Source organism: Puntigrus tetrazona, chromosome 13 (genome assembly GCF_018831695.1).
Source record: "Puntigrus tetrazona isolate hp1 chromosome 13, ASM1883169v1, whole genome shotgun sequence".
Lineage (NCBI taxonomy): Eukaryota > Metazoa > Chordata > Actinopteri > Cypriniformes > Cyprinidae > Puntigrus > Puntigrus tetrazona.
The window spans coordinates 12,001,678-12,024,371 of NC_056711.1; the positions used below are offsets into that span (position 1 = coordinate 12,001,678).

Below are 22,694 nucleotides of genomic sequence, written 5' to 3' on the forward strand. Positions count from 1 at the left end.
CTGATTTGGTGCTTGAGCTACTTTTTATTATTACCAGCATTGAAAATGTTTTTGTCCTCAACCTACAATTAAGATTTTTGTAGGACATACTCACTGGCAACAAGCAGTTCTTCTAACTTTTAAAAATCATTAAACACTTATTGCATTGCAATAACTTCACTGTACCAATGAAGACTACAAATCTTCCATATTCCTGTCAAAGACGTTGGTATTTGTGTGCATTCGGTGTGTCCAACCACTTTTCTTACGTAAAGACATTAATTTCTTAAGAGCAATTCATGTTTTTTTTCACACAATCATTTCAAGGTTAACAAATTGTGTACTAAAAACTAATCATCTTGTAAATTTGTGCTTTTGTATAAATACAATATAGATTATAGGTTGAAAAAATTTTAATAAAAGCACTATAAAAACATAATATGATGCATACACATATATGCATAGTGTTCAAATATGTTTTCGATAACTTGTTTGACCTACACTGCCATTTAATTAAGTTTCACCCAATGATCAAAGCATTTTGGACTCTCATTTGTGGATGAATCTCAGCCCCAAGAACTAACAAGTGTTTGCTATTAGAATAATAATTCCATGGATGCACAGACGTTCAAATCAAAGTACAAAAGAAACCTACAATTAAATTTGAAAGGAGAACAGGGCCTGTTTAGAAGGACGGAACGAGCTCTGCTTGGTAGGAGGTCACATTCTGAGGACTTGATTGCTCTAGATGTGAAAAAGAACCTTCTAAAGAGTAAAGAACAATCAGTGACTGACTTAATAAAAGGAAAGTAAGATACAACTTGTACGAGACACACCAGATGATGAACTTCTCATGGGACAGATGGGTAGAGGTTGAGGACACTGTAAGCAGATGCTACGTGAACGCGGCTCCAGCTTTAAGAGTTGGAAAACCCTCACAAGCAACTCAAATAACTGAAGGCTTTTTGTATGCTGAGGACCGTCCAACTGGCAGAAGAAGAAAAGACAGAACAAATATGGAGGAAAGAGCATGTGTGTTTGATACAGATGTGATTTGTTAGGTCTTGCCTTTGTCTGCGTGTTAATAGGAGGAAACGGACACGTTCATTAGGGTTCTGACCCTTGGAGGGTACGACCAGTCTTACTGTTTAGTTTTTGCTAGTGACACTTGTTTGAGGTAGTAACTCAAAGGCAAATGGCGTCAGTGTGAATGCACCTTGGTGTGGTCTGCAGCTGGTGACCTCCCAGTCTCCGCATCAGGGAGGCGGAAGAAATCAAACAACACAGCATCAGGCGCAACACAGCTGCCTGTGCAAGCATCTGTGTGTGTGTGTGGAAAAGAGAAAGAGTTTTCCATTTCATTATGACTTTATTTTTCATCAGAATCTCAACATCTGCTGTGTAATATGTAATGGAATTTTTAATCTGAAATAGAAAGGAGAACTAAGCAAAAACATAAAGCAAGGAATTGAAAAAGGTATAGAATATAGATTAAAAATTGATTAGACTGAATTGAAGTGGGTGCGAAAAAATTGTACATTTTGAAAGTAGTGTCTTTTGGAGTTGAATTTTAAGCAGCCATTACTCTAGTTTCCAGCATTATTTAATCATTTAGAAATTATTCTAATATGCTGATTTTGTGCAAATTCTTAATATTTCTTAATATTATCAATGTTGTGGTCATGGTCATGGTCTTGTTGCTTAATAGATTCATGGAAACTGACACATTTTTTATTCATTCTCTGATGAAGAGAAAGTTCAGAGGAACAGCATTTGTTTGAAATAGAAACCTTTTATAACATTATAAATGTTTTACTGTCACTTTTGATGAATGAAATGCAGCCTTTTTGAATGAATTTATTTATAAATAAATAAATACTTTACTGATCCCATAAGGGCAGTGTACAATGCAATTTACAAAAAATAACTTGTTAAGGGATGAAATAAATAAATAAACATACATTTTCTACAAAACATGTAGTGTTTCTACCTCAGATTAATAAAAAAACAACAACTGTGAAATAAAGTTCATTGGAAAAATGAAGTATTGAAAATAAACATACAAATTAGGCATTATGTCACATTATGACAAATCACAAAAAAATAAAAAGGTAACAATTATCATCAGAAAAATTTAACTGGTAATTTTTACATTTTTAATGTAATTCACGCTGTCAACCAGTCGCTTTTATTTATATAACGCTTTTAACAATACATATTATGTCAAAGCACTGAACAGTATCACACTGTGACATTTAACTCAACAAAATAAATAACTGTAACAAAGTTTAAAATAAGAAGCAGTCACAGTGCAAGATATGCCACAATTACTTTTATATTTGTTCCTTTTGATGCAGACACAGGCATTACACATAAACCTAACACTTACTACTACTAAATCAAAAAAGAAATTATGTAAATAAATAGGTTGTGAAGTAAAATCTTTCATTTTCTCCTTCATGTGGCCTTATGCTTCTGCCTTTTTGGAATATTCACTCTTCTTTTTGTTCTCTCTCTCCATTATCGTTCATCAAACGAACTGCGACAACAAAACTGGTGCACTCTCTCTGAACTGGGTCTCAATCAGAGAGCGTCTGAACCAAACATAAACTACGCCATCGCTGTCAAAGGTCAACTTTCAACCCCACATTACCATCTCAAAATGGCGACCTCTGCCTGGCCTCTTTACCTTTAATCACAACCGCAGGGAAAACCATTACACGACTCTAGGCTCCGAAATATCTCTTAATACGTCTGTAATTGTGTGAAACCATTCAAACAGACCGATGGGTTTGTGAAAGAATGGAATGTGGTGTATTTTCTTCATTTGCTCAATTTTGCCTCCGACTCTTGCGGTCGTGCGAGCCTTAATGCGCAACAATCTCTCCGTCTTAAGTCTATTTTGGGATAGATTTGAAATGGAGGGCCATATATCAGTGTGAGGTAGCAATGCTTATTTGGCAGTGACTCCCGCTGTCTGTGTGTACGGTGTTTAGCCCCCCTGCAGGACCCTACGACTCCCAAACATATTTCAAAGGGATTTACAGACTCGATAACAACCCTCTGTCATGTTACACTGAAAACCAAATACCAAAAGTGACTCAAAGGCTGGCGAATGCTGTTGTTTTAACGGTGCATTCCACCTCTGTGTTTTCAGAACAAACATCTTTACAGGTTCTCAAGCTATTTAGGTGGGGGAAAAGGAAAACACATTATATGCTTTCAGCCGGGTTTGTTCAAATGCCATTTTGTTGAGTTGTATTACCAAGTTCACAGAAAATCTGAGTGCTTCAGAAGGACGTTCCAGAACTCTGGCCCCCACCAAAAGCAAACAGTCCAAATTGATCCCGTTGTTCCTTAAACAAGTGTGATTTATCATTTGAAATGTTTCCATTTTTCGAGCAGGTTGCCCTTGTGGATGCCTCGGTCGCCTTGGCCACGGCAGTGATGACATGTCACATCTTTGCTCATCACTCGAAGAAAAGCAATAGCTCCGGAAATGCAGGAAGGAAACACTGAGTGTGTGTGAGATGTCTATGCTGTTAAACTCCTCTGCAGTGGGCCAGAAGGACCATCTGCGTCAGATCAAAGCCAGATCCTGTGTGTTCTTCTCCACTGTTTCCCTAAACCTGGCACACACACACACCAACCAACAGACAGACACGGGCGCTTTTTGAACTCATGCAGTGGGGATTGGATAACAGAGATGCGTGTTTGCAGGGACACCGGAAAAAAGGATAAAGCACAAGAGGACCGGAGCGGTAAACTATGCCTGCGGTCGGAGGTTTATGAGAGAGACTCGGTAAGCAGGTGTGTGCTTCAACCAGTGGATGGATGGTCTGCGTTTCGACCGTTTACAGCACACTTTCACAAGCGAGACGGGCTTTGATTAAGACTGGCTGCACGCTCCACCAAACAGAGCTGTGTAATGTCCGGCTTTATCAAACAAAGACCTTCCTCACTATTCTGTATTTGGACATCTCTATCAGTTAGCAGAGCACTCACTTACCAAAAAACAGAAAGTAGGTGAAAGTTAAGAATGAAAGACTGCTGTAATCACGCATAAAGCCATTTAAAAGAGTGATGTCTTTTAAATGAACTATATTAATATCAAAGTAATAATTGAAAGCAGCATTTATCAATGATGATATCAATTAGAATGTCAGAACTAAAAAGAATGATACAAGAAAAACACTACAATTTAAGGGTTAAAAATTTAATGTAGCATTTAGGCCCAAATCTACAAAATGATGATGTCAAATGCCTCAGAAATGCTGTGTTAATCAAATTATCTTTTTTTTAAACAGGCTAATAATATACAAAAACCATCCAAAAATACAAATTTACTGTTACTCATACATTTCTGGAACTAATTTTCCCTATTAATTTCTTCCTAAGGACTTTTACAACAGAGTAAAGTCATGAACCAGCCAAATCTGAGATGAATTATAACATTACAAACTTTGATTTGAAGCAAAAAAATGTGAAAAAGATGTATTTTATGAAATAAACTACCTGAAGCACATTGACTAATGCATAAAGACACTTTAGTCTAGGGACCTACTGTCATGAATTGTTGCTTATTGGAATGCCTGTTATTAACATACTGGCTGTCCTTATTAGTACTTACAAAACAAATATTCTGCATGACCATATTTTACAAAACCCAAATTAAACAACTACCTTATTAAAAAGGGTTTGTTGTCGAGAACTTTAAAATAAAATGTGACTAAAAAGTAAAGTAGTATTTAGTTTATTTTAATGACTATATTCAGTTTTCATTAGGCAAAAAAATGCATAGACATATATATAAGCCAGTTTATAGTACAGCTCTCTGCCACACATACACAAAAGGTCTAGGTGATGCAGAAGCAGAAACTAAAAGAGGTTGTATAAACACATTTTTTACTCACAACAGCGAGCTTTACAGTTTGATTAACTTTCCACCACACCAGGCTGAGACAAACTATGGAAACCAAGATCTGCTCTGATAATTTCAGGGTGGCAACCACAAGGGTAAGCAGATAAAGATCTATCCACTGCTTTTCAGAGTACATTTCACAGACTGCCGGGTGGGATTTCTGTTCATTGAGAAGAAGCAAGCATGAATCCATGACTAATCATAAAATTTCTCTAAACTGCAGCAGTAATAATCTGAAAGCTGGTTATGAGGAAACAGTAGACGCCAGAGCTGTTCATGGTACATTTTTTATCCAGTTTAGATTAAAAGGTACGGTTCACCAACCACCCACTGCAGGAATGATTGCGCAATATATGAGTTGTAGTTAATGGCCACGGGGAGAGCCAACAGAATTGATATGCATTCAGAATACTTCATTCTGTGTCTTTAACGCTATCCACTCTAGGGGGCAGTGATGTAAAATCTTGTTTAACTTTCTCTCGCTGTAGGGTGCTCTTGAAATCTTTTCCCCTTCATCTTTTAAATTCCTGGTCCATGATACTGTTTCTACATAGTCATTTCTATATGCATTAAGGACAGAGCAAAGCATGATGGCTAAAGACTAATAAGTCTTAGGTCAGTTCCCTGTCTGCCCCTTCTGAGGTGTAATAAGTCAAATTAGTTCATTTTACAAATTAACAAAGTTAATTTAAGTTAAATTTGAATAAGAGTAAGTTACCAAATACTTATTCGAATTTAACTTATTAATGATGTATTTTGTTTAGCCATTTAGTTTTTAATACTTTATTTCCCTGACAGCACTTTTTTAAGGTTGCCAGCCCGCAGCCGTTTTTATCATTCACACAAAAATGTAATGGCATTGCAGAGTATTTGGTAGTATGAATATATGAACATGAATTATGCTAATACAACGAACAGTGCCTCTGTTTAAAAAAAGAAAAAGAATTCTAGCTTCAATCTTTTTTATCAATTGAATGTTAGGTAAGTTTTATGAAAAATTACATTTTTGTAAAGCACAACTTCTGGTTCAGATTCAGAATGATAATTAAAACATAAATGGAATAGATAGCCAGATCATCTTTTGACAAATTTGCCAAAACATACAACTGCATTTTTTGCTTTGTATTATTATTAAACCGTATTGAAAACATTGAGTTAAACAGTAAAAACTTGGGAAGGCATGTGGTTTCACTGACACTTTGAAACGACTTTATTGAAATTTGATTTTAATAAAATCAGTTTAATAGAATAAAAAAATCAAACAGTCCTTCACGAATGTAAATTGTATGCTGCCCAATAATCTTTTCAGTTATTAAGATAACAAGCTATGTGCTGAACAAGCTCTGTGGTTTCTGTATGTCTCCGGTTGACCAACACATCGGTGTAACACCTGTACTACAGCTCTGAATAAACAGTCCCAAAATGGTTGTTTTAGACTTTGCACCATTAGAGCATGTACTTAATTCTTCTAAAAGTTTGGCAAGCAGAGTGACACGGAACGTGAATGAGCATTTGTCAGGGTTAAACGCACAGGTCTGGCTCCAAAGCAAATAAATGCACAGCAAGGTGAATCTACTCAGAGCATTATTGAGGAGGGGAAATATCTGTGTCTGCATATTTCACCTCAGAAATCCTCAGAGCCTGGGCGTCTACCCAAAAATCTCATGAAGACATGGCACAAACTAACTCAACACATGGGTCGGGCACTGACACGACCATCCGTCCATCATAAGAGCTTAAATCTGTTATTTAATACATCCATTCTGAGTTATTGTGTAGTCATTCTCAACCAAATATTAAACATGAAGACTAATATCAATTTAAAAATGGTTTTCCGGAATACGGTAACTGAGCCCTTATATGCAAATACAATATAACCCAACGGAGCTCAATGGCATGGATCCGATCCGGGCTTTCCAAAGGAAAATCCTTTAATGAAATTCTGAGGTAAGCTGTACTGCACTACATCATACTGTCAATTACATAATTTAACCACAGAAACCACCACCAACATCGTATTTGCTCCATCCACAAGTCCTTTAACAAATACTGTTTTCTTTGAAAAAGTGACTCAATGGTCAGAAGTCAGGCATAAAAATAAATGGTGTGGTCACATGTAATCAATTAGATCTCATAAAAGGCAGTGATAGGTGCTCGGGGCCTGTCGAAGGCCATGGGGTTAAAAGAAGCAAAACCCAACAGGAAAACCCCAAATCTTGTGGCCTGCCAGCGGCAAGACAGGATTATGGAAGGTTTGGTTACTCTTTGGCTCGTCTTTCTCATTTCATCAACTAACCTTGTCAATTCTCTCTCTTCTACTTGATCTCACACTTTCCGTTGGAATTTCCATTTGCTAATCTGACACATTACTACTGAGTTCCCCGTGCTTGACCGCCAGTACTTTTCCCCGCCTCATCTTGAGCGAAACCGTCGCAGATGTAGTTCGTGCCACACTTTCAATCACTGGAATGCCAAGAAACTGAGCATGCTGTATACGCTGGATGAATAAATATGTACCGCTCGGTCTGAGCTGTTTTCTGTGTATTTGTAATGTTTCAGCTGCAGTTTTGTGAAGCTGACAGGGAGAGTGCTCTCTGAGGAGGTGGTCGCTCTTAAACAGGAAATGCTAGTGCATGGCAGCTGTATTTGACATGGATGAATCACAGAACTGTGTAGAGAGGAAAGGGGTTACTTCTGTTTGTCCAGCTCTACTCGTTGTTATGAAATATTTCATTACTGGAAATTTGTGTATGCAGGTTGACTTGTATACCTAACAGAAAACTTTTTTTTTTGGAAGGGCAGTAATATTTTTAATGTACTGTTTTTATGGAAAAATCTTCACAAAATCCAACAAAGCAGAGTCTTTTGTTATATTCAATGCGATTTCAATTATGAACATAGGATAACAGTAATTTTACATTTATTTACAATAGCCTAATAGATGAACAGAAAGTAATCTCGCGTATAATGGGACTACTAACTAAAAAAAAATAAATAAGCTGGCATACAATATTGATTTTAGTTTCAATTATTTTAGAAATCTACCTGCACCTATCTTAAAGTTTCTGCTAGGAAAAATCCTATCCATGATTTATGTAAAACAATCAGCCAAACAACATGACAAACATTGCAACAATAAAATACTATAGTATTAACACTAAATTATACTTCAAGACTGAAGAGTGTTGAAGTTGCAAACACAACTATAAGTATATCTGGAACTACGGAAAGTTAGTAGGAAGTGTAGTAGTTAAAATACGCAAGTAATCGTTTCAGTTACTGTATGAGTCTAATATTTAGCATACGAGTATTGTGAGTATTGTGAAATTGGGGAATATGATATGAAGTATCTGACTGCTTAATGCCCAATTGACCCTTCACAGGGATTTAGACTGACAGACGATCTGCCCTAGCATAACACTGATTCTAACCAATAACACTGATTTTGACCAACAAATAATCCAAACAGATTAGATTAAATTTGGTGGATTGAAAAATAGTGTGTATTGCAGTTGACACAAGATACACCTTCAGATGTTCATTCATTTTTTAAACTAGTACTGAACTGAAGTGCAACAGCGATCTAACATGACACATTATAGAGCCACAAAACTTTTATTGTTTGATCGTCTTCGAGAAATTATCAAATTTGAAAGCTGAGACATTGTTTCATGCCAAAAGTAAGCTGCTCCGTCTTGTCTGCCTGCATGTTGTCAATTTTCTCTTTGTTCTGCAATGTATTTTTCACTGCCATCGGTGCCATGGCACTGCACTGGTTCATACAGATCAATAATATGTATTTATAGAACTACATTTCATAATTTTGAAACGCAATCTTAATGCTTGTATCCTTATTGTTACGTGTTGCATCATAAAATACATGTGTGATTGTGTCAAATTTTACCTAGCTTCCACAGGGACTTTCTGTCCACTTTATCTACTGTGCGGTATCTCATCTATTATCTGTCTGTATCGTTTGTGTTTGTCTTCTATGGAGGGTGAAAGTGCCATGTCTTGTTAAACATGTGAGGTATGCATGTCATTTCTCTGGTGGGTGTACAGAAGTTTGGGTTCACTGGCTGACAGGCCTCCACGTGTCTCCTGTATGACTGAATGTTTAGTTTGGTTCATACACATCCTCGAAACATCTACTTCAGTGTTTCCCGTCTCAAATATAATCCAGGTGCTGTGCCAGACCGGGAGAGAACAACAACCCTGCACTCATTCACCAACATTACCACCTCCTCTCAGACACACACACTCACACACACAGCTGCAGATGGGGCAGGGGGTGGAGGCTCGAAGATAAAACATTTAGTGTTTATTATGAGAAGAGAGATGGAGAGCGAGAGAGAGGAAAAAGACGAGAGGGCAAGATAAAAGATGTGAGGACTGACAGCTGAAGAGAAAACACTCAGTTTGCAGTATTAGAACATATAGTGAATGAGCAAAGGTGAAAAAGATATAAATATACAGTAGTGACCCAAAGTCTGGAATCAATGAAAGTGCTTTTAATTTGTATTTTTCTCATAAAAATACTTTTCAGCAAGGATGCATTCAATTTAAATGTGGCAGTAAGATTATAATGGAAGAAAAGCATTTCAAATAAATGTTTTTCTTTTTCAAAAAAAAAAATATTTCATGACTTCCACAAAAGTATTATGGGCTTTTTAACCACTAAACTGGATGCTTCAACTGTTTTCAACATTGATAATTAGCCATGTTTCTTGAATACCCAATCAGCATATTCGAATGACTTCTGAAAAATCATGTGACACTGAAGACAGTGTAATGGCTGCTGAAAATTCAGCTTTGCAATCACAGGAATACATGACATTTTATAATATATTCAAATACGAAACTTGTTTTAATTACAATAGTATTTTACAATATTGTTGTTTTTACTGCATTTTGGATTTTGCAAATAAATGCAGCCTTGGAGAGCATAAGGGATTTCCTTCCCTTTCAACTGCCATTGTATATAAGAATATATTTTGATATTTAAATTTGATTGTTTTTACAAAGGCATCAAGCTACATGCCGTTTGTGCACAACCTAGTGATCATGAAATGCAGAATGATTTGAGAATGTGGAGTTCACATGGTCATGGTCACTTTGTTTACAATTTTACAAAACCAAAACTCAATCAAAATCAATTCGAACTCAAAATGAAAAACGTTTCAAAATTGTGTTTATTTTCAGGTCTAAATTAGATTTTTATTCCCAGATGTTCAATGTGGTCTCAGATTTTGGACCCCACAGTGTATATATATATATATACATGCATATATACACACATATATGTGTGTGTGTGTGTGTGTTTGAGAGAGAGAGAGACCAATCTGGAAAAAAAAAGAACAAAAAGAAAGAAAGAAGCAACAATCTGTGAAGTGTCTGTCGAGAGACAGATGGTGTAAAACAATGTCTTATTTCTGACCTCTGACCCCTAAGCCTCTGCTGTACCCTATACTGACGTGAATCCCTTATTATAACACTCCTGTACTCAATTGAGCTTTTGACCTCAGCAGATCTGTGATCTTTCAACGTGCGCATGCATCTTTACACATGCTCGAACAATAATAAAAACTATAATTCATCTCACTCCATAACCAAATAGCACAGTGATGACGTACAGGTTAATCTTGATCAACAGGCCACTGAGCAAGTGCTTACAGAGGAAATGACGCTCCAAAGTTGATAGACCTTCTAACAACTACCAGATTTCCAGACTTCAATTAAACCCTCACATTTCTATTAAACCAAGTATGTCGTATGCATCCTTGATATCTACATCAGGCTTTGGTTAAGCGCCTGGTTAAGAAGGTGCTGGCTGAAAGACTTGACAAATAGATTTTACTAGTTAACATGTTGACCAGTACCAAACCAGCATAAACCTAAACTCATTCTGGTCTGAGATGGTCTTCTCAGTGGAGTCCTTACTGTGTTTTTCCCCCTCGTTCTCCTGCTTTTTTGTGCACGTTTTCGCAAATGTAGAGTTTGTCGCCCCTCTGTGGCCAAATTACTGGCTAGCAGAAGGTTTTCATACAACAAGCTGGCACAGCTCCTTCTTGCTTGTTTTGTTTGGGGTTTTTTTTTTTTACTTTTTGATAAAGAGAACATCTAGTAAATTTTTGCTGATTGGCATAACGCATCGAGTATAAATACAGCATTTTTAAGCAAGGTTTTAGAATAAACATACTAGGTTTACCAACTGGTTTTGCCAGAAAGCTTTTTGAATGTACGGTTACAGGGGCATGAATGTTTCCCCTCTAACTTGCATAGCTGCTCGGATTGCTTACATCACTGTTTTGGCTGTAGCCTGCACAGTAGGGGATCATGGGATGGTGAGAATGTGGCTACATCATGCCTGCTTAAATCCATCTCTCTTTCTCTCGCTCATTCTTCAACACAAACAGTTAGAGTAAAGCACACCACACTCGTTACCTCAAGCCCTGTTGCCAGAGAGGGGATATAAACAGACAAAATAGGGACTGTTTGGACTGAAATAAGATGAGCGAGAATCAGATTCGGTGCTGCTACGTCAAGTTCCCCAGCGCTGCTCCGCTTGGATCATCTATTAAACCCAGTAAAGCTGGAAAAATAGAGAGATGTTGATGTTGGAGAGCGAGGAAGAGAGCAGAGTGTGCAGGTGTAGCATTATGTCAGAAATACAGAAAAATGAGGGAAGCAGAAGCATGTGATTGAGATGAGATTCTTTTTCCCACAATTACTCATTCACACATTCTCAAAGTCCAACACAAACACACACACACACACTCACTGCTTTTCCACATTTGACTTGCACACACACCAGAATCTCTCCATTTTTTACTGTCAAATATGATCCTTCCACTGTTGCGAGTTTCAAGAAACATAGCTACCCTCCAAGCATTTGGAAGCACGCTAGGATTTATAGTGAGGTTATGGACAATATCATCAATAATCTTCAGAATTTCCTGATGCAAATGCATTAAATCATAAGTGCAATTCATATTTGGAAAAACAACTATTTTCGTTCTGATTGCATAATAACAGCAATGTTTACAAGTCATACACAACAGCATCGGAGGCTTATTGTTGAGCGTTACGGATTTATTGTCAAAGTTAATGCAAAACAGACCATTTAAAACATTTTTAGAAATGTATTAATACTGCGGCTATTTTCATATGTTCTAAATTCACATTAAAATGTTTTCATTGTTTTTGTTGTCTCAATGTTTTGCAATGGCACTATAAGTGATTTTTTTCAGGTTGGTATATCATCACCTTTTTATTTACTTTTTTTTTTTTTCAATGCCTTAGTATACTATACTATACTATACTATAAATTCTGCCTCTAGACCATGCTCTTGGTCACTTCGAGATCCCTGTACTGCTTCGCTGCTGTTGAGCTACTGTAGTTCCCACATCTAATACACATATGGTGTCACATTAGTCTCATTTGGTTAGTGTCCCACCTGACATGGTCTAGAACTATCTCTAGAATCGCTGTAGAGTGAAGCACAGCATCTTGACCTTTTCCTGTAAATCTGAGTTAAATCATGAAATGAGTTAGAGCAGAAACACAATCTCACTGCATAGGTTCGTTTATAAAATATAGACCACTAGAAGAACATTCCTCCCACTTCTTTACTGGAGACCTCCCTGCTTTCAAGGAAAAGCAGTGCAGTTCTGCCTGGTCACCTGTATATATTCCATCTGCAGATATGATCATCTTCCAATGATGTAAACACACACACACACTGTAGGTAGTTGCTATAGCTTCTGACTCCCAAGGAAGCTGATGAGCTCCTGGCAGCATCTTCTCAGTACAGAAGCCAAGGGGCAATCAGCAGAGCAGACCATGAAACACAGAGCGGAGATTCCTGAGGCCCCCCACACACATTCACTGACACATGCGTCACAGGTTCATGAACTCATTTACTGGCTGGTATTAGATGAGGACTTTTTAGGGGTGCCAGAGTTAACATGTTCATTTCAGAGATTAATTAAATGTGTAATGCAACAACTTAACACATTTATCAAATATTATTATTCTTTCAATACGCTTTCAAAACACTTTTTTTGTATGCTGCTGAAAGGTCTAGTACAAATTTTTGCCATGTGCAAGTTTTCTGTAACTTTTATAGATCAGTAATTATTGTGATAGGTGCTATACAAATTAATAAATCTGAACTTGTTTGCATTGAAAATGTTGGTAACACTTTATTTTGATAGTCCACTTTAGACATTCTACATGTCTAATAGTAATTAGAGAATTGGTAATAATATTTTCTAACATTTTATCATTTTATTTATTTATCATACTATGAAAAACTTTGCAAGTATATGTCAACTTACTCTACTAACCCTAAACCTACACTAACAGCACACTTTGAGAGTAGTACAGAGTAGTATAAAGTAATGACAATTAGCTTACATGTAGTTGACATGTAGTTACAGAGTTTCTTATAGTTAGAAAGCGGAATACAAAAATAAAAAGTTTAACCGAAATGTTAAGAAATATAAAAAGACACACTGTAAACTATAAAAAAGTGAATAACTACTTGCATAATATTAAATATATTTTATGAATAGCATATATAGAAATATAAAAGTTTTATACATTTAAATGTAATTTTTATTTTTATAATTTATGTCATTTCTTAATATAAATTATTATTTGTAACAACAACGAAATTTATATTAAAACTTTATTAAAAATAAAGTTTTTATTACAAATTCTTAAAATATTAAATAATAAGTTATATTGTATTTTAGGAATTTGGCTTTAATTTAATATTGTTGCTGTTCATTTCATGAAACATCTTGTCTTTTATTAATCACAAAATTGAGAAAAGCAAAAAACCAAAGTAACAAAGTAAAGTCAAAACCAAAGTCAGGGATATATATATATATATATATATATATATATATATATATATATATATATATAAAAACAAACACACACACACTGTCAACTGTATAAAATGTGAATTACTTCTCATGATATTAGTGTAATACCATATTGATAGAACAGAACAGAATAGAATAGAATTATGTTATTTATATATTATATTGTTATTATATTACTTATTAATATAAATTATTTGTCATTATTATTATTATTATTATTAACAATATTTTAAGTATATTTACATAATATTATTATTGTATTATTATTTTTATTAACAAGAATAAAAAATACATGATCGCAAAATACATATCACTGAGAAGAGAGTCAAAAATCAGTATTTATTATTTTTAGATGTACATATTCCAACATTCCAGATGAAATAACATAATTTCACAACGTTAAGAACTAGCTTCTGACTCCAGAACTAACTTACTAAAATCAGGCCTTCTAAAGGTTGATTTTGTACAGCTGCATTTCACCAGTTCTATAAACCATTCAACACCAGGCCTACAGTCTCCAGTGGACATTAAAGACAACATAGGACGGAGTGCTAACAGGGTCACTGTTGATCCTCATCAGTACTGGGCTCATATCTGTCAAGCACCCCCTCTGGATCTAAAATCAGCTCCCAGTTGTCTATATGATTATGTTTGTCAGGACACAAACTGAAAAAACACTGATGCCAGACCAGCACTCTTCACCCTGAGAAGTTAAATGGGAGCACAAGAAGTGAGGAGAGGGTTAGCAAACCACCAAACACCATCATTAATCACAGCTCAGCTCCGGCCAGAGTCACTGACAGTCCATGACCACTTCAGTCAGCCAGCCCATTTGTTAACTCGGCTAAAGCTGGTTTTTATTAGCTACATGACAAACCGACTTCTAACTGTTTTACGTATTTGGGTTCATGGTCCTATGGGGGAACATTGGGCAGATCGTGGGAATCATGCAGATTTCAAACTGGTTTTTTTTTATGCTATAAATGCTCAGTTCAGTTGATCAAACTGATCATAATTTAGTTCTACTGCAATGAAGGGTGAAAAAACTACAAAAGTTTTCCACAAATTCTGATAAAGACCAGCTACACGCTCTAAATATGATCTCAAAGGCGGTTGCTTGTGACTTGGATGGGACTTACACACTGTAAAAGAGTAAAGACGTTACTGATTTTGGCTGATACATTAACTTCTATTGGCAGATGTTTATAACAAGCTGTCAAATACACTTATTTTGAGACGATCAGAGTTTAGATTTAATATGACCTTCGACCTTTCTAGAAATTACTCAAAAATTGGACCTGCTTTCCTACTGTTTACTTCACACTAGTAGTTTTTGAATATGGTTAATATCAAGGATGGCCAAAATGATGACTCTTAGTTTACTATTTAAATTAAATAGGCATATTAAACATAATAGTAATAGTATTAATAACATAGTGTTTTAATTTATTACAGTTAGGTGCCAAATCAGCGTTTCTCTTTTTTTGTATTTTAATGTTTTCAAGATTTTAATTTAGTTTTTTTAAAATGTAAATTACCCCATATTTTCAATTTGAATTCACTTCTATAGTGGGATTCACTATAGAATATATTCATATATTGTCCCAGGAAGATTTTCTACTTTTGACAGACCTTTAATTTTTCTACAGAGCTCCTAGAACTCTGATGCAGGCCCCTGGGGGCTCCCAGGCCCAATTTTAGTAACCCCTGCTCTTAAAAATGATCTTGTACATTACACTTCTTTCATGCATTTAAGCACACAAATTGTGTTTTGTCACAGGATCGTTGAAAACATTACAACATTCACACTACTCTTAATAATTTTATCAAAATAAAACCAAGCCATTCTCAACCTCGATCTCAGGTCAGCCTGTAGAACAGCTTTGCTCTCTCTGCATCCACTATAACCCCTCATTTCTGTGGCCTTAGTCACAAGTTAAATAAACGGCAGCTGCTGGCCGCACCACAGAGGGTGTTATGTAGCGGGAAACAGAATCAGGACTGATGACAGAAATCGGCCTCCATTTATGTGTAAGAGATTCCCAGGTGTGCCTCTGTGTGTAAGTGTGTGTTAGTGTGTGTGAAGTGAGAGATACCCCCACAGGATTATAGGCAATTACATCATTGCTCCAAGTCTGAGAAAGCAGTGAAGTGAGAACTCTCATTTTTAACAAGAGAGTAAAACATTTACTCTAAGAAAGAGTGTGTATTTTACATGGAAACACACTTTAAATACACTCACATGCACACTCAAAAATAAAAATCCAAACTGCAATATTAACCAGATGAAGGCTTACTGGCACATTACATTCATTACCACTGTATAATAAATGCACACACATATACACAGAAACTGGTAAGCCCAAAAAGTGTTTAGTTTATTTCAGGCTAACCGCTGCTAAAGAAAGAGATAGCAGGACTAAACGTTTGAACTACAAATATAATATACTGAGGACAGAGTAAGATGGATTTTCTGGGAAACACCCAGTATCTTCCTTATGATCATGCATAGTAATCTCTTTAATACACTGTTCACCACTGACTGCAATCCTTGCCACTAATTAACCAGTAAATCCTGCTGAGCATCTTGTTGTTCCATTGACAGATGAAGTTAATGATCATCTCAGCTGCACCTGACTGCTAAGCAACATTAATTCATCAATTAGTCATGGAGCGTGAAATCACTTGATTATGTAAGAAGGGGAATAGAAAGAATTGTGTTGAATAATCAAATACGGCAATAAGAAAAAAAATTACCACTAAGCAAATGTTAATGCCTGTACAAACAAATTTAACCTAGCCATCAATGAATAAATAAATAAATAAAATGTCTTAACATGACATTTTCCTAGTAAAAAAAGTAATATGCATCACAGTATTATACAATGGTAGCCTATTGTTTAAAAAAACAACAACATCTGAGAGATAGTCTTAATAAATCAAATATAGTATTCTTCCTGGAACACTCATGAAATGCAAAAATCATCTTTGCAAGTAAAATGGACAGCACAGTCACACATACCTGCACACATTGGCCATAGGTTTGATATTGATCTAGATATCAGTAGTTTGCACTGTACCTTCCTTAAATAATAGTTTCTTTGTCTGCATTATAATGAGATCTGCAAAGTTAAGATCTGCCCATCATGAAGTTGATGTGTTGAATTGCCAAGCTTTGATATAAAAATAATAATAATAATAATAATAATAATAATAGGTAAATAAATTCAATAATGCACATTAAATCAAAATCTGGCAGCATTATCCACATTTTAAAAACATTTTATTTGGAATAATTTCAGTTTTCAGTCTTTTACTTTGCGGAACATCCGTAGTCTATCCTTGAACCTTTAATGTGACACACCTACTATTTAAAATTTAAATTGTTGCAGGCAAGAAACCGATTCAAACTGCAAACGCTGGAATGTCAATATCAGGAAAAGAACAAAAGCATTCGTCAGAGCAAGTAAGCTGTGTTCAAGATTTCTAATAAATAATACTGTTGTACTATTTTCTAAAAAATCTATTATTTGTAATTTTAAACCATGCCAATGCAATGTATAACAAAAAGGGTGTGCCTTTGGGTGTGCCACATTGAAGATAGAAACCTTTCTGTTTAATGTGGTGACAACAAAAAATACTCAAGATATCTACATAGAAGGTGTGTAGCTTAAGTAATGGGCAAAACATCCAGAAACTGTTTTACATTTACAACTTACATTTTAAAAAGTCTCTTGATGGCCGACCAAAACATACCCACGTTTTTATACTGGACCATGCTTTTCTTGCTATTAAATACAAAATGATGTACCATAGAGCAAAAATAAATACAAATAAATAAATAAATAAAATAAGTAACAGTGAAAGTAACAAAAACTTGTAAAATACATTTTAATGGGTATTTTTAAGTGTGAAAATTACCTAAATTATTCAAACACCAGATATACTTTTTGATATTTTTTACTAGTGGGTTCCGGACACTGTAGCTCATTTATGCAAGTAAGGATAGTAGAATAAAGAGGCATATTATATCTTGATACTTTGGTCTGTGTACTACTATAAAGAATCCGGATAATAGTTGAAGTTCATGTTTCCGTGAACCTGGTTGACAGCATGGCCAGGAAACTACAGGCTGTCCCTGAGGCTAAGGGTGGCCCGACAAAGTATTGATAGTTGTTGTACTAACAGTTGCTTTTGCTTGATTGTAATCATTACATACCTTTCTATAAAAGTTATCTGATATCATTAATGAATGTGTTCTGACAGTTTAAATCTGTTCTTTACATATTTTATTATCCTTTTCTAAACTATAGCGAATAAACTAAGATGAGACTATCTATTGGATAAAGTTAAGCAACTAATATTTTACATATTCTTTTCACCTAATGTTTTAAAAATGTATTTGTAAACTAAAAAATAAAAGTATCGGTATTTAATTTAATTAAAACTATGTTCAGTAAGAATAAATATAGCAGCAAAAAGAACAATACAAGTAATCCTGAAAAACCGGATTTATTAAACAAGTCAAAAGTTATTTGAACGCCTACTTATATAATCACAAGTATTGTTCTACCGTTTATAAAAAACTATAAATACTGCAGAAGCATCAATTCTTCAGTACTAGCTTGTGAGACAATATGCATTCAGGTAAGGTAAGTTTTTCTAGTATCTGTTACTCTAATGTCACATTTAAACTACTTTTTAAACATTCTGTTTAAATGCGGTCAGTTTTCATGTCTGTGTCTTGCATGAGATTAATGTTTAATGCAGATGTAAAAATACGTTTTGGGTTTTGTTTGTCCACAGAGACGATCTCAATCAAGCAACAAAAGCAGGAATAAGAAAATCAAGAAAACAAGCGAGCTCACAAGTATGTTGTTTGTTCACGTTCACAATGACATTATCAAAAAATAATAATTCTGTTGTGTTCCAATATTTAATAAGCCTTGAATTAAATCCACTCTGCATCTTTATTTTTCAGTGACGCAACTGACCATTGTAGTCTCATCATGCGCATTATTCAGTCAAGAGACAGTGGAGACCAACCCTAGAGGAGTTGCTTTTCCATTGGTCAAGGTAACAGCAAATCCTCTGTGTCAGTATCAATAATCATTTACTTTTACCTTGTAGATCCAGTTTTTAAATTTTTTTTTATTAATGTGTGTCTATTTTCACTGAAACTGCTTTTCTCTGACACAAATGAGTTTTTTTTCTCACATAACTATTTATTGTGTATGGTGTATTTAGTGTTTTTCACCACTCACTCTAGGCTCTTACAAAGGTGAACCAACGTTTGAGTGAACTGACACCAGACACCAATGAGCAGTTCAAAATTGTGTTGATACCTACCGGCATTCAGGACATGGATCATCTGAAACAAAGTATGTTAAACTACAGTAGGAGTAGAAGAGTGCTTTATTTATACAGTAACTAGAAAGAAGTTCCCCAAAACTCTATTTCCGTGCATGAAACACACTGAAAAATTGTGATCAGTGAAGAATGTTGAAAGTGCTGTTTCTCATACAATAAATCTATGCAGTGACCGTAGGATGTCAATCTAGAGATAACATTTCAGGTCGTGATTCACATTAAAATATCTCACGGTCCTGCAAAATGCTCAAAATAATTCATCTGAGTAGAGCAAACTTAATTTTAACGAACTTTAACAAATAAACTTTTCTTAGAACTTCTTTTAATTTAGAATTTAAAACTTCCATTGTTTTTTATTTAAAGAAATTGACACATTTAAAGTAATCTGAACTTCTTGTTTTGAGTTTTATGAATTAATTTCTTAGAACAAACCTAAACTTAACAGAAACTGTCTGGGATTTCTATTTCCTGGTATGCTTTGCCATGGCACTCGAAAGGAAGAGCTAAATGTTTTTTTGTGCAAGATTAATAATAATTGGGGGATTTAGTGGCATTTTATAGGGGTGTGACGAGATCTGACGTGCCTTGATGAGAACTTTAAATTGCAAATTAAAGCCACCTTGCCGTTCAATTGCAGGCCTTCTGCCTGTTGAGTTCTCTCTAGCACTGGAAAGTTTTTTTGTTTTTTATCAGTCGTATATATTTCTTTTGCTGGACTGTTCACTGAATGCCATCTCCCCCACAAGTCATGAGTAGACACGCCCCTTACTGCTGATTGGCTACAAGTTTGTTTTGGTAATCGGCCCAACTCTGTTTTATAAACTTTTCTTCAAAAATTGCTTACCCTCCCTTTGAAGGGCTATTTACGGCATTTATTTTTATTTATTTATACTTTTGGCATTTTTTTGTGTAATTACTTGCCTGTCAGTTTGTGGCAAAATATTTTACAGTGTTCACATGTTGTTTATTACTGCATGTAATTCATGAAAATAGAAGTTTAATTTCAAAAGGTTTATTAGAAAATAGAAGAGAACAGATTGAGAACAGATGTTTTATTTTCTATATTGCCCTGCTCATTTAGTGTACAAATTAGTAAGCTTGCTTTTATTGTATTAGCAGTTATAACTACTTAGGGTTCTACTAATAAAACATTTATATTACATATTACCTTACAACTTTAAGTTAAATGTATAAAGTAGCTTACTTAAGTATTTAAAGTTAAGAACAATTACAATTTTAAACAAAAGAAAATCTGACAAAGTTAAAATAAAAATCTGCCAGTCCTGCTTGCTTAAATTGTGAATTTCTTAATTTTGATGTAATTGGTCACAATTTTAATTTTTAATAAATGTACAAGTATAATGATAAATCATCTTAATTATAATACCTTATAAAATATTTTTTTCTGAACCATCCCTTCAAGCTGTATTTAATATTTTTTTAATAATTTAGTATAAACAAGAATAAAACAAAATGTAATTTTATTCTTAAAGTTGTGTGTGTGCAGTGTGTGCAGATCTGAATATTAGCATTGCTCCTGAAAAGGACCTTGTTAAATGCCTTAAAGAGATCAAGCCTATTCTCTACCTTTCCACAAACGAGCAGAATGTGAAGGAGGCCATAAGAGCAGGTGATGCTTCAAGTCTTTTTCACTGGATGCATGAAGGTATTTATAATATAAATGCAACGGAAATGTTACTTCTATTGAACTTTTAAAATGAGCCATTCTTGTTCAGGATTCGGAGCAGCCACTATGTTCCAGAGAGATTACCAAAAGCAGAGTGATGAAATGTTACGTGTGGCCTTTGATGGTGATGGAGTCCTGTTTTCAGATGAGTCAGAGAGAGTCTACAAAGAGAAAGGTCTAGAGGGTTTCTTCCAAAATGAGTGTACCAAAGAGGGGACATCTTTGCCAATGGTAAGGCTATTGGTCTGAAATCATATGTAAAGATCAGATGAGTTGGCTATTGTTATATTTCACATTCACAAAACACACATTCATCTACATTTAAAGGAAGCTTTTAAAGAAAAGTCTACTCGCCACACATTTAGAGCTTACAGTTGAAACACATACCACACATGCTTTACAAAGATAATTAGTTAATTAAACTAACATAGGCCTATGCCTTAAAATAAGGTATTTGACTAAACATTTAGTTAGTTCATTCAAAACACTGTAATATAATGTAGTATCTCTCTGTCTCTCTCTTTCTTTCTCAAAAAGGTAATGTTAAATATTTGTTAAAATTATTTCTTTTGCAGGGTCCTCTGGCAAAGTTTTGTGAAGCATTGGCACATCTCAATAAGAAATTCCGGAAAGCCCCAAGCCCAAGTCCAATTCGTACCTACTTGGTAACATCACGTAGCACAGGCAGCCCTGGAATCAGAGCTCTGAAGACTCTTCAGGAGAACAATCTGGAGATAGATGAGGCATTCTTTCTGAGTGGTGCCCATAAAGGGCCTGTACTACAAGCACTCAAACCTCACATATTCTTTGATGACCAGATGCAACATGTTAACGGAGCCCTTGAAAAAGGGGTTATTAGTGCTCATGTTCCTTATGGTGTACGGAATGAGTGAGAATCAAACCTAGTCTTATTTGTAAATGCGTGACAAAACCATACATCATTCTTGTCATGACTTCATTCTGATCAGTTTGTTTTTGGTCTCTGTCTAACAGTTTGCCATGTGCTTGTGTTTTCCCTCCCCACTGTCATCTGATTAACCACTTCAGCTGCCTTCTCACCTGTGGCTCCAAGCATAGCTGGTATTTTTTAGTTTTACTCCTTTTGCTCACTCTGCCTCTTGTTTCCTCCAGACCTCTGTTCCCCTGTCCTGGCTCCTCCAGTGCTGTGTTTTGTAGTTCCTCCTCACCTGCTCCTTTTGGAGTACTCTACAAAGATCTTTTGCTGGGATGTTGGGACTGATGCAGAGACTATAAGAGCAGATTCCTCTACTCCAAACGCTCCTTGCCTAGCGGAGTGACTGGACACATGTTTATTGACCGCTTACTTGGTTATTTTATCTGTCTGGAATTATGTCTTCTGGCCCTCTGCCCCAGTCAAGTTTTTGTTAAGAGACAGGAAATAGATTTGAGTTCACACCTGCAACTTAATCCTTGTTCATTCCTGACAATTCTTTCTTCTGCAACATGATTTATAATGCCAGGAAAGTTAAATTTGGCACTTTCCACTGATGTTTTTAAGGCTTAAATTGTAAGTGAAATTAAGGCAAATGCTGATTTTAAATAATTATATTTTAATCAATAAATCTTTACCTAAATGTCTTTTTTCTCCTGCATTCTTACTACAGTGCACGCATACAAACTGATATTTTGAACATATGAACATTTTACCAATTCCAAACCACATTGATCTTTTCAAAGACCAGAATCACATCCTCTTGCACCACTCTTTCAGTTTATCTGGCAGTAAATTTTTTGAGTGTTTAATCAGACATGCACCAAAATAAAAATTCTGAGCCAAAATGGAAACTGAAAATTCTGGATGCAATTGGCTGAAAACCAAAA

General features: G+C 35.3%; 1 protein-coding gene and 1 long non-coding RNA gene across 3 annotated transcripts in view; one reads left to right on the plus strand and one right to left on the minus strand.

Moving 5' to 3' along the window:
• The window catches only part of LOC122357025, a 45,912-nt gene that overhangs the window by 17,967 nt on the left and 5,251 nt on the right, over window positions 1–22,694 (minus strand). The window contains exon 3 of one of the 2 annotated variants that reach the window (XR_006252409.1): window positions 20,966–21,097. The exons of the other annotated variant lie outside the window; for it this stretch is intronic. This is a non-coding gene — a long non-coding RNA (uncharacterized LOC122357025). Of the gene's footprint in view, window positions 1–20,965; window positions 21,098–22,694 lie in introns of those variants that run through there. 2 annotated transcript variants of the gene reach the window in all.
• On the plus strand, window positions 20,883–22,614 carry LOC122357024 (cytosolic 5'-nucleotidase 1A-like). Its single transcript, XM_043256201.1, has 2 exons — window positions 20,883–21,083; window positions 21,428–22,614. The coding sequence occupies exons 1-2, from the start codon at window positions 20,883–20,885 to the stop codon at window positions 21,743–21,745; spliced, it is 519 nt and encodes a 172-aa protein (XP_043112136.1). The 3' UTR covers window positions 21,746–22,614.

Excerpts from the sequence above, each read along its gene's own strand:
- LOC122357024 (XM_043256201.1), top strand. The coding sequence starts at position 20,883 with ATGAGCCATTCTTGTTCAGGATTCGGAGCAGCCACTATGTTCCAGAGA. Across the intron at positions 21,084-21,427 it reads AGGGGACATCTTTGCCAATG|GGTCCTCTGGCAAAGTTTTG; the intron begins GTAAGGCTATTG and ends TTTCTTTTGCAG.